Source organism: Eleutherodactylus coqui, chromosome 2 (genome assembly GCF_035609145.1).
Source record: "Eleutherodactylus coqui strain aEleCoq1 chromosome 2, aEleCoq1.hap1, whole genome shotgun sequence".
Classification (NCBI taxonomy): Eukaryota; Metazoa; Chordata; class Amphibia; order Anura; family Eleutherodactylidae; genus Eleutherodactylus; species Eleutherodactylus coqui.
In genome coordinates this window covers 260,206,141-260,218,257 of record NC_089838.1, presented here as the reverse complement: position 1 = coordinate 260,218,257, position 12,117 = coordinate 260,206,141, and the positions used below count along the sequence as shown (strand labels likewise).

Sequence of the window (12,117 nt, the reverse complement as noted above, 5' to 3'; positions counted from 1 at the left end):
GTGGCGCACGGTTAGCTGGCTTATTTTTCGACACCACTCTGCAATATAGCGGCAGAACTTTTTTATTACACCCTTTAAGGACCAGGTGCTGTGAATTTGCAGGGCTTGGTCCTGGGCTTTACTCTCCGCCGATAAAGGTATGGTGTAGGATTAAAGCTCCTGCAATATATCAAAAGCAAGTCAGGTCCTCAGCTGTCAGATACAGCAGAGGACCCAGGGGAGAAGGCAAAAGTGGTTTGTAACTACTTCTGCCTTCTCCTTTACAGGCTACATAGCGCTCAATGATGTGCAGAAAGAAAGTGGAAGTATTACTTTCACTATTTCACCCATCAATCACGTGACTACCGGGTATCTCCTGTCACAGCAGAGCTGCAGGGTCTTAGCAGATTGTGATCGGCTCTATTAGTGACTATTGTCACTACACGGGGATGTTTTTCCTGTAAATGGGGCTCTCATGAATGTGCCATCTACAGTGGAAAAGCGTGAAATAAAAAAAGACAATGAGAATGACCCCCAAAAGGCCTTATATGAAGTCATGAAGGACACAGATGTTGAAAATAGTTACAAACAGAAGTTAAAAAGGTCCAAAATAAATAAAAAATATACACATAAGAAAATGACCCCAAACTGTTGCCATGTGGCCCTGTAATTCCAAACTATACAGATTATATATCAAAAAATGCCAAACAAAATGAACCCTTTCCCATGCTTTTAGTGTAAACATACTAATTTTAAAAATAAAACAACTATGAATTAAAAAATATATATTTTTTGGTTTTTAGCCATAATAAAACTAAAAACTGAAAAGAAAAGATGAGAAAAATAGAGATTAAAATAGCCCTATATGTTACAGGGAAAAAAAAAGAAAAATAATTTCAGTAGCTGAAGAAAAAAATAAAATAATAATAGGCCAGTAAAACCACCACAAGGGTAAAATTGTTAAGGACGGCTGAGAATTTTGCGCGAAATTTGTGCCTTCCAGAACCCGATTCTTTTAAATGAAGTCCTATATATGATGTTTTGTGTTACAGTGCGGGAAAAAATCGTGGAAGGTCCTATCTTTTTGCGTTCCTTGGAACGAATCACCTATTGTTTTAAATGGGACAGTAAAACACAATCGCACGCCAATGGGGAACGCTTACTGATCCTCTAACATGCCTGATAGTCACACCGGACGATCAGTTCTTCACAGAAGTGATGGAAGGAGTTTTTGCCAGAAAACCGCCTCGCATCGCCATGAAAATGCTGAATTTCTCGCCCGGGTGTAGGTAGCCTAAGGCCTCATGTCCACTTGCATGCACAGATTCCACTGCTGAATCTTGCAGTGAAATCTGTGCGTGCCCGCGGCCATGGAGAGGGAGAATACATTTTTCTTACCTCTCCGGACGCTGTGGGATTCTCCGATGTGCAGGCCAGATCTTTCTTTCTTCCGGCAGGTGGATGTGCTCGGCACGCCGGCAGTGCGCATGCGCCGTGCACAGCTTTTTTTTTAAACTCCTACTCTCCTGCGTATCCGCGGGCACAGCACAAAAACAGCTGCAGCTGTGCCGCGGATATGGACGGCTTCCATGGAAGCCGCGAGAGCTGTCCGCACGGAAGACCCGCAGGGAAATAGAGCCTGCTGCCCTACGGATCTAATGTATCCCAATGGGCAGCAAGACACACGGATCTCCCGTGCGGGGGCCACATGCGGATTTTATAAATAAAATCTGCATGTGGACATTGGGCCTAAGGTGTCTGGTTCTTTAGCACCAAAGCACCCTGGTCCTTAAGGGGTTAAGCATGGACTCCTATGGATGTGTATGTGGTTCTCAATGTGTATAGAACACTTTGGATGAGCTGTGCATACCGGGGTCAATGTACACAGGTCATATATAAAGTGGTCTGGGCAAGTATGTGTAGAATATTATATATTACATATGCACACATATATACTGCCCATAGATCCATAGTCTCAGAGATCTCAAGTGTTCAAACTGAAATCTGCACTGTCTTCACTGCAAGGCCGCGTTCACACATTAAGGCCAAAACTGCGCCAAGACGCCGGTGGCACGGTTTTCATACGGATTGCAGCTTTGAGCATTTTAGCTGCAAACTCATGAAGCCATTTACATTCAGACAGTAGTTCCCTAAATCCTGTTAAAGGGGTATTCCAGAGAGTAAAAGTCTTTTATAAGTTTTCACCCATTCGCTGGATGGGTGAAAACTCATAGATCGGTGGAGGTCCGACAGCTGGAAGCCCTACGGATCCTGAGATAGGGGGGGGAATAGGACACATATCCACCAACTTCTCAATGTAGGGTTTCCTCTCCGTATTGCTGTAACGCCGTAGTGACTGGACCACTGGCTGCAGTTCCATTCATTTCAATGCGGCTGACGGAAATAGTCGAATGCTTTGTATTTGGACATTTCCATCTGCCCCACTGAAGTGAATAGAACTATGGCCATGCATGTACCTCCCGCGGTCCATTCACAGTGATGCTACAGCAAGAGAGAGGCAACCTTGCTTTGAAAAACTGAAGGACACCGCTTTCCCATTTGCAGGATCCATGGGGGTCCACCAGCAGATGGGTGAAAACTTCTACTCTCCAAAACAATTAAAATATTTGTTTGCAACCAATGTGAAAGTCACGCCAGTCTACATTTTGGCTGCAACATGTACAGCCAGCCTAATGAATGATAGAGGTTGTACCACGATAGCATCTGCTATTCATATGCCTCAATAGGTCTGCAGCTCCTATCCTAGCAGACCTTCTGCCAACCTGTTATTACATCACATCCGTGGCAGGGGAAATGTCAGGCTGGCCGTGGCTTTACCTGGCAAAAACTGGGTACTGACAGTGGGACTCGGGGCAATCTGCTGACCACCCATTGTCAAAGAGTTTGAGCATCTTGGCACAACCACTTTTAAGGGTGGTTTCACAAAGAGTTGTTTCAGGCTTTCTGGCGCTCATCAATACAGAGCAAGGCACTTGGTATTGGTAACCTGCTCTGTATTATGCAGGCCAGGAGCCCCAAACCTATATATTTTCTTGTGGTGTCAGAAGCCAGACTAAAGGCAAAACTCAAGTCAAGTTCTGGAATGAGACCCAGAGAAATCCCGCAAATCAAACACGGATAGGTCCAAGAAAACCCCTTACGTTCACATGCAACAGATTTTGGTGCAGATCTGCAACAGATTTAGCGCTGTGAATCCGCCCCATTTAGTACGGATCTGCAGCAGATTTCACCCTTTCAATTGAAGCAGTGAAGTCAATTGTGAATCCGCGGCAAAATCTGCACCATGGTATGGATTGTGAGTGTACCCTGATAAATATAGTGGGGCATTAGTGGTTTAGATCACTGGTGGGAATGGTTTCCTGGTCCCGATGAGTAAACAAAACACTTAAAAACATGAACTAAAGAATATAACAATAATTTGTTAAAATCCCTTCTTAATAATACTTGCAGTTACATTCAGCCTGCCAAATCCTGCGACATTCCCGAATCATCACACCCTGCCAATAAACCAGGTAAAATTCAATGCTTTATTATCTTTGTGGTTTTATTTACACGTGGACAAAGTAAAAATACAAAATTAGTGTGTGTAAAGCCTGTGCCACGCGGTCGTATACGCGCGCTCAAAATTTGCGTGCGCAACACGCTGAGAATCGAATCCAATAGGTTTATTCACAAGCGTGCGCAATTCGGTCCTGCACAAAAAAATACGCAGCGTGCTCTACTTTCCTGCACATTTGCACTGGGAGAAAGAACACATCTTGAACTCCTTAAACTAAGCGGCCATTTAAATGGCGGAGAGCATCGCTGCATTTATTTTTTGCGCGCACAAAAAGTACAGTAAAAACGCACTTGCGCACGCAAATACGCATACGCTCGTGTGACACAGGCCTAAAGAATGATATCGACCGGCCTTCACCATGTGTATCCAGGCCGGCCCGCTGCAGACGACGCTAGAAGTGTCTTTACAGGTAACACATTCCAGATTTCGACTTCATCAACTTGGCAACAATAAAACTCGGTGTGGAACTTAGTTGTTTTTTTGTTTTTTTCTGGGAATCCAGTAAATTGTGGAAGATGCATTAACAGTAGCGGATCCTGGTTTACATTACAATAAGGCAGCAAAGAGTTAAGAAGGACGTTGTGAATGGGAGCTAGGAGTAGAAGAGAATACGTGGCTACGATCTCCGCATTCAGTAAAGGCAGATATAGGCTAGTAGTAGGGCTGTCGTTAGACTGGAATACATATACATTAAAGCTATCAGAGCACCGTCTCCTCTCTCTCGGAATGAATCGCACGTCTTTGGGTGTAATAGCAATTATTCATTGGCTAAAAATAAAAAAAAGTTTTATAAAAAGTTGCATATGTATTAAAAGACCTATGTCCTTTGTTGAAAGCAGACCCATCAGCGAAGTGTTAATGCAAAAAAGGAACAACTAGCGCTTTCTGTGGCCATCTGTGGAATCGACTTGGAGTGATCCGGCCGCCCCCTCCCACACAACTCATATATGAGGTCACAGCATGCGCACAGTTGATCTTGTGTGTATTATACACAGAGCTCCCCTTGTGTTGCCGTATGTGGTATAAATAGAGCCGAGGAGGAGGTGGGGATACAGTGTCATCATCTTCACTGCACTGGGAAGTTAACCCTCTGCTGCAAGAAGGATCCAAGGCAACCGTTGTCAATGAGGGTTTAGTGCAATCAAAAAGTTTGTTGTTCCACTCTTCGTACTTTGTATCCGCAAAGGAAAAAAAAAAAAAAAAAAAGAGAATGTTTCCAAACTGCTGCAATGCTGCCATCTGTCACGGTTGGCATCAGATCTACTTCTGCTGCCAGAAATCTCACCCTCACACAGACAAATTTTGTACATTAACTTCCAGAAGCGACACTTTACATTTAGAATACTGTCTCCTGTTGTCTCCTCCGAGTTAAAATATGTAGTCGTTTAAAAAGTTGCTTCTAATACATAAAGAACAAGCGGTCACTTTAGGTGGATTTATTATTTTTTTTTCTTTTAAAGTTTACAGGTTTTGGAAACTGAAAATTGGCTGGACCTGGTCTCAAACATAGTTGGTCCTAAAGAAGAGGACTCCGAACCTTCCGATCCGTGGTGCCCAACACGCTGTAGTCCGCTGCCCCCTGTACCCTGCTGTTGCATGTTTGACTAGAAGTCCAACAATGATACTTTTTTTTTTTCTCTCTCTCGGTGTTATCAGGGGTGTGGGGTGCGACTGCTTATATAATGAGCTGCGAACCTAGCGGTCGTGCTGCCCGTTTATAATACGCTTCTTGCCATCCCCGTTGGATAATGGCTGCTCCTCATTTTCTTCACTGTCTGCTTCTTCATTGTCACTCCGATCATCTCCAGACATCTAAACAAGGGGAGAAAGAATAGTTGATAACAGGTTTCCCCGGTTGTATCGACATCAAAGGGAACCACTTTTTAGCACAGTGTAACAATACCAGCGCTATCTGTATAACCCCATTGGAAAACAAAAGTTTTAGGGTGGAGAAATTAAATACATAGGCATACCCGAAAACTAATACGGTGCTGATGCAGCCCTTGAATTTGACAGCATTCAGTCTTTTTGGGTAGGTGTGGCACATCTTGACTTGGCAATCTTTGCCCACTCCTCCTTGCATAGCATAAGTGATAAAACTCTGATCAGTAGGTGTCTCACCGCTGAGACCCCCACCCATCCTGAGAACAGGGTTCTCATGTTCCCCTGTTCTCCTTACTGCGGGATCATTGCAGCCCCCATAGGGAGGATGAGATTGAATGGAGCGCTGCTGCTCTGTTCACTTTCAATTGGACCGCCACTCCATTAAATCTCCACGTCACTACAAATAGAAGAGGGGAACATGGGACTCCTAACCTTTGGATCGGTGGGGGTCTCAGCTGTGCGACCCTCACTTACCAGACCCCTATTAACTATCCTGTGGCTAGGTGATAAAAGTCAATTGTGCTAAAATCCCTTTCAGTGAAAATGATTTATTTTTCCACCATCAAAGACTGATAAAAGTTGTAAACTTGAGGGATATGCTAGAAGAAGTATCAAGCTTCTATTAGGTTTGCCTTTAATTTACATAAGGATTGGTATCGCATCTCAATACCAAACTTTGAAGTATGCGGACAGTAACCCTTACTGCAGGTTATGTTTAGGATTTGACATGATTAAACACCCATGTTGGGACCTGTGCTGCCTTCTACAGATGAGCACTTCATTCCCGCAGAGGGCTGCTGAATGCAGAACATTCTTTTGTTCTTCGCGGAGAGCTGGTAAGTTTCCTGCTGGCAGTGCTTGGCTCGTGGAAGGTCTGTGGCTTATTGCAAAACTCTGCTTTTAAATCCTCACTTGGCACATACACAAAGAGCAAGAGCATAAGCCTCTGGATGCCTGCACATGCAGGGGGCTTTGTTCCACCAGCCCAGAAAATTGGCCCCAATAGAAGGGGAAGTGAATTTAGTAAATTTACAATTGCACTTTAGAGTCAGTTTATTCTCACAGTGACAGAAAACACGAGCTGAACGGAAGGAGGCTTCTTACAACAGCCTGATAATAAAGGGATATGTTATGGGATTTCTCACATCCAAGGGGTTTTAACATGTGTTCATTGCCTGGCGGTTTCTTTCCTGGCCTATGATGTCACATTTATTGGTCACATGGCCTATGTGCATCAGTCCCGTAGAGGTGAACGGGATTGAGCTGTAATATAAAATGTTCAGCTACGTTCTTGTTATACAAAGCAAAAGATAAAAAAACTAAAAAACTACACGCTCTAGGTCTATGAGACTGATCTCCGGACCCTCGGGCCTAGTGGTTTAAAATAACCGTTTTTATTAGATCATTTAGCTTACTATTGTTTCAGCTGTATCCCGCTCCCTGAAGACACGCGGGGTATGAAGAACACAGCAGTCTAGCTGTGTTCTTCATACCCTGCTCGGCTGTATAACAGCCAGTTGCTCCAAGCAGAGAACAGCTGGATGCAGAAGACAAGCGGGGACAACCCGCTTGTATTTTGCATCCTCCGCTCGGAGCGCAAGATTATCGCTCAACGTTTGAGCGGTCACGTTGCGCTGCAAAGAGAACACAACGATTATCACTCTAAAAATAAAAAAAATCGCTCAAAAGATATTTTGAGTGATAATTAGAGATGAGCGAGCACCAAAATGCTTGGGTGCTCATTACTCGGGATGAACTTTTCGCAATGCTCGAGGGTTCGTTTCGAGTAACGAACCCCATTGAAGTCAATGGGCGACCCGAGCATTTTTGTGTATCGCCGATGCTCGCTAAGGTTTTCATTTGTGACAATCTGGGCAATTCAAGAAAGTGATGGGAACGACACAGCAACGGATAGGGCAGGCGAGGGGCTACATGTTGGGCTGCATCTCAAGTTCCCAGGTCCCACTATTAAGCCACAATAGCGGCAAGAGTGCCCCCCCCCCCCACTGTCAGCATAAAGATCGTTCTCCTCTGCCATAGCTGTAACAGCTGTGGCAGAGAAGAACGATGTTTGCCCATTGAATTAAATGGAGCCGGCAATACAGCAGGTTCCACTGAAAGCAATGGGATGCCGGCGATCGCAGGATGAATTGTCGGGAAGGGCTTAAATATATAAACCCTTCCCTGCAATTCATCCAGAAATGTGTTACAATAAAAATATATACCGGCGTATAAGACGACCCCCCAACTGTCACCTTATATGCCGGGAATACAGTGGAGCAAAGAATAAAAATCATTACTCACTTCCCCCGGCGTTCTGCGGTGCTCCTGCAGGCTGTCGCTCCCTCCTGGTTCCCGGCAGAGCATTGCTTTCTGGACGCAGGGCTTGAAATCCCCGCCTCCAGAAACACAGCCAATCACAGCCATTCAATGACATCATTGTCATTGGCTGTGATTGGCTGAAGGCACGTGTGTTTCTGGAGGCGGGGATTTAAAGCCCTTCGTAGAGAAAGCAATGCTCTGCCGTGGACCAGGAGGGAGCGACAGCCTGCAGCAGCGGCGCAGAACGCCAGGAGAAGTGAGTAATGATTTTTATTCTTTGCTCCACTGTATTACCGGCGTATAAGGTGACAGTTGGGGGGTCGTCTTATACGCCCCGTCGCCTTATACGCCGGTATATATTTTTTTTGTAACACATTTCTGGATGAATTGCAGGGAAGGGCTTATATATTTAAGCCCTTCCCGACAATTCATCCCACGATCGCCGGCAGCCCATTGCTTTCAGTGGAACCTGCTGTATTGCCGGCTCCATTGAATTCAATGGGCAAACATCGTTCTTCTCTGCCACAGCTGTGGCAGAGAAGAATGATTTGTCTTCTATATGTTCTCAATGGGGTCGGCGCTGCTGCCGCCGGCCCCATTGAGCGCATATAGAGAAGAGAACAGGAATCGCAGATCGCACATAGGTGCGATCTGCGATTTCTATGGCCTAAGAAGGACCGTTGGGGTTCTTGAAGCCTAAAATAACTCCTAACGGTCTCCCTATAGCAGCAGCACTTTCCCTGATTTATGTCAGAAGGCATCTGTGGCGAGCCGCGGGAGGGCAGATTTTAATACTCGGGTGACACCTGATCTCGCCAGCCACTCACTGCAGGGGGGTGGTATAGGGCTTGAACATTGCAGGGGGAAGTTGTAATGCCTTCCCTGTCTTTCTATTGGCCAGAAAAGCGCGCAAATTTCTCAGGGAAGAAAATGAAAGTAACCCGAACACCGCGTGGTACTCGTTACGAGTAACGAGCATCTCGAACACCCTAATACTCGGACGAGTATGCTCGCTCATCTCTAGTGATAATCATTGCGCCTAAACCAGCCTTAAGTCCCAAGACTGAAACTGTAGGATCACTGTAAGAGAGCAGAGCATATAAGTGGCTACCACACATCGTAAACTTATGACAGGGAGAAACAAAGGATCCGACGGGTTAAGATCAAACTTGTCAAACCCTTGTTGTTATTGGCAGACTGCCTTTAGAGGCATTACATTAGATTGTTATCTGCAGATCACAATAGTCTGATGTCTGTATAAAGCTTTAGGCCTCGTGCACACAGCGCAGCCCGTACAGGAGCACACAAGCTGCCTGCAGCTCCATACTCTGCAACACCATGCTGTGCTGAAGACCATACTTCATGAGCTCCATATGATCTTCTGTACAGCATCGTATTACAGAGTATTGTTTGTCGGGAAGAATACCTTGGACATATGGTCTTCACTGCAACTATTGCACTTTTTCCCATCAAGTTCATATGAACACCCCTATGTGCCTCCATGAGAAATCAGAGGCATTTTAAAGAGGTACATTAGGTTCCTATACACTTCTATGGGCACCATGTTACAGCTATGCAAAACTTAGAGGTGTACGTCGTGGTAAGATGATCGTGTGTGTGAGACCACATAAATAGGAAGCTGTGCTTCCTGTCAATGGTAGAAATGTGATAGAACTCCAAAGCCGATACAATGTATCACTCACTTACTGTCTACTATCTGCAGCACAGGAAGACCAGACTCAAGAAACACGTTAAAGACAGGTTCACAAGGTGCAGTTTGGTGCATCTTCAACCAAAGCACAAAGAAAAGAAGTCTGTGTCTTTACACCCCTCCCTGTACGATCCACAATACATTGCAGCAAGCAGCCCTGTGTATAGCTGGCCGTAATGTTTTTCCATTACCCTCTTTTCACTTTCTTATTGAGAAGAGGGAGGATCATTTTGTGTCGCCGTCAGCTGCCGGATTTGCTTATAAAGGCTGGATGAGGAAGAAGATGATGTTGTTACTACTTACATTTCCTGAGAGCATTTTGCGCACCATCTTAAAGATAAGGTATGCCCAGTATATATGGAGGAACTGGAGGATAAACATGACCATGTTGAAGAAGTAGTAGAGGAAGAAGCGTGGGCAGTAGTACAGGGGGTATACCACCGTTGCATAAATTATCCTGCAAAACAAACATCAACTATTTCACATACAAGTAATGATGTAATAACTGCTAATACATTACTCAACATGCATACATCACCCAAACTACCGATCACTTAGACCCCATTTACACTGACAGATGATCGATCAAAAGTCGCTCAAACGATAGTTTGAGTGACAGTTTTGAGCCAACATCTTTGCATACTTTATAGTAGCTAAGTAGCTACTATACAGTTATGCAGCCGGAGCGGGACACCGCCTCTGATAGAACAGTACTGCTGTTTTGCATAAGAAAACAGCTGTATTGTTCTGCACTCTTGCTGCCTGTGCCCCGCTGTGAATTCACAGCAGGACACAGGCACAGAGAATCTTATCAGCACAGCCGGTTGTGATAACAGCGGGCTGTGCTGATAACAGCTGATCCCTCAATTCAAGACAACTTGAAGTGAGCGAGGAATGACTTGTGCACGTAACCTGCTCAATGTCAGTGCATTTAGACGCAACAAGAATCGCTTAAAAGACGGCTTTGAGCGATTCTTGTTGTGTCTAAATGGGCCATTACAGTACCGTGCACTCTCAAGTTTGTCCTAATCCTCTGTGAAATAAAGTTAACTTTTAAAAACTACAACTGCACTGAAACAAAACTAAGACAACAGTCCCCAAGGGCAACTTCAGCTAAGGAACGAGTCCTTACCATGGTGCTGAATATGGTGTTTTCCAAGGCATGGCACCTTTATAATTAGTCTGTCAGATTTCCTTTTTCCCTTAATTTTGAAACAAACAATGGAAATCTGACAGAACAGATGGATGATGGCAGTGTGAACACAGCACTGAACTTCCCATAAGGGTTATGATTAGCAGGCGGTCTCCTGCTGCTTCAGTATCCACTGCTTTCTAACCTTGTTATTGGGGCAGCTCCTCTCTAACTGTTCCTACAGTTGACACATTGGAGGAGATCAGCTGACCACATTGTTCAGCCTACCTCTTAAGGAGGAGCTGCTATTAGGTAGCCTCCCTTGAAGTATTTTTGGCTTGCTCAGTGTGGTGTGGTTGATAGCTGTGACAATGTGTGTTTATCCAATATACCACGTTCTACTCTTGTTTGTCCAGTCAGCGTTTTGTTCTTTGGTTAATTCTAGTCCATTCTGCGTTCCCTAGACTGTGCTTTGTCTTATTCCTTTTCTGTTGGTCTGCCTTGGTTCATATTCAGCTTGCTAGTAATGCCCATTTGTTGTCAATCTTGTCAATAGGGACAATAGAGCGCTACTTAAGGACAGTGGAGTCTGGTGCTGAGGGACAATATTAGAGAGAGCTTATGAAAAAATTTAAGGAGAGCGAGCATAGGGACAACATTTTCCTGGTTCTTCCATATCATTTGCTTCTTTCTTCAATACCAGTTTTGATCATATTCATTAACGTTAACCAATTACTATTGCCTTCTGCCCTTTTTACCTATCAATATAATTTGTGTTTTACGGTGTTGATTTATGCTTGATATCAATGTTTCTTGCAACTTCCAGTTATTACACAATTCGGCTTTGGTGCAAGTGCGCAGTATCCAAGTACTGGGAGACGTGGTTCGTTCTAGATCCGTTTAGCATCCAGTTGGCATCGTTACAGTATATCAAATTGAATGGAGCTTTTTCCATCAACGTAAAGCACTGTTGGAGATTATGGTTCTTCCCCCTTACGACTTATTCACATGAGTGAGTATCATTTTGGTCAGTGGACAGCTTACCGATTTCACTGCAAGTATAGGTGCATTTTACATCTTTTTTGTTTAGTTTTTGTGTTTTTAACGAATTAGTGTCATTCAAGTTCAATCAGTGAAAGTGAAAAATAATTTTAAGGTGGCCCCATTGATTTAATGTAAAACTTCCATTGAAGTCAATGGGCATGTAAATATAAAAACAGAACACACTTGCATACTTTGCGAGTGTATTCCGTTTTTTTAACGTACCATTGACTTGAATGGGTGATTCTCTTTTGAAAAATCACACCAGAATCAAGCATGGGTCTTTTTGAGTAACGGATTACACAATCAAGCACCATGCAGGGGGGCAGCGGGGGGAGAGTGAGATAGATCTCTCCCCCCACGCCATCCCACCACCCGTATGGTGCTCAGTCTAGTAATCAGTTACTCGACAAGACCGATGCTTGATCGAGCATCAGCCTTAAACGAGCGCGCTCATCTCTATTTGTG

General features: G+C 44.4%; 1 protein-coding gene across 1 annotated transcript in view; it reads right to left on the bottom strand.

Annotated features, from left to right (window-relative positions):
• Window positions 1-3,508: 3,508 nt before the first annotated feature.
• Window positions 3,509-12,117, bottom strand: part of CERS3 (ceramide synthase 3) — a 60,236-nt gene continuing 51,627 nt past the window's right edge. Inside the window, exons 9-10 of the mRNA XM_066592864.1 lie at window positions 9,780-9,933; window positions 3,509-5,371 (exon numbers count right to left, since the gene is read on the bottom strand). Coding sequence (XP_066448961.1) covers window positions 5,255-5,371; window positions 9,780-9,933 — 271 coding nt within the window. The 3' untranslated portion in view covers window positions 3,509-5,254. The remainder of the gene's footprint in view (window positions 5,372-9,779; window positions 9,934-12,117) is intronic.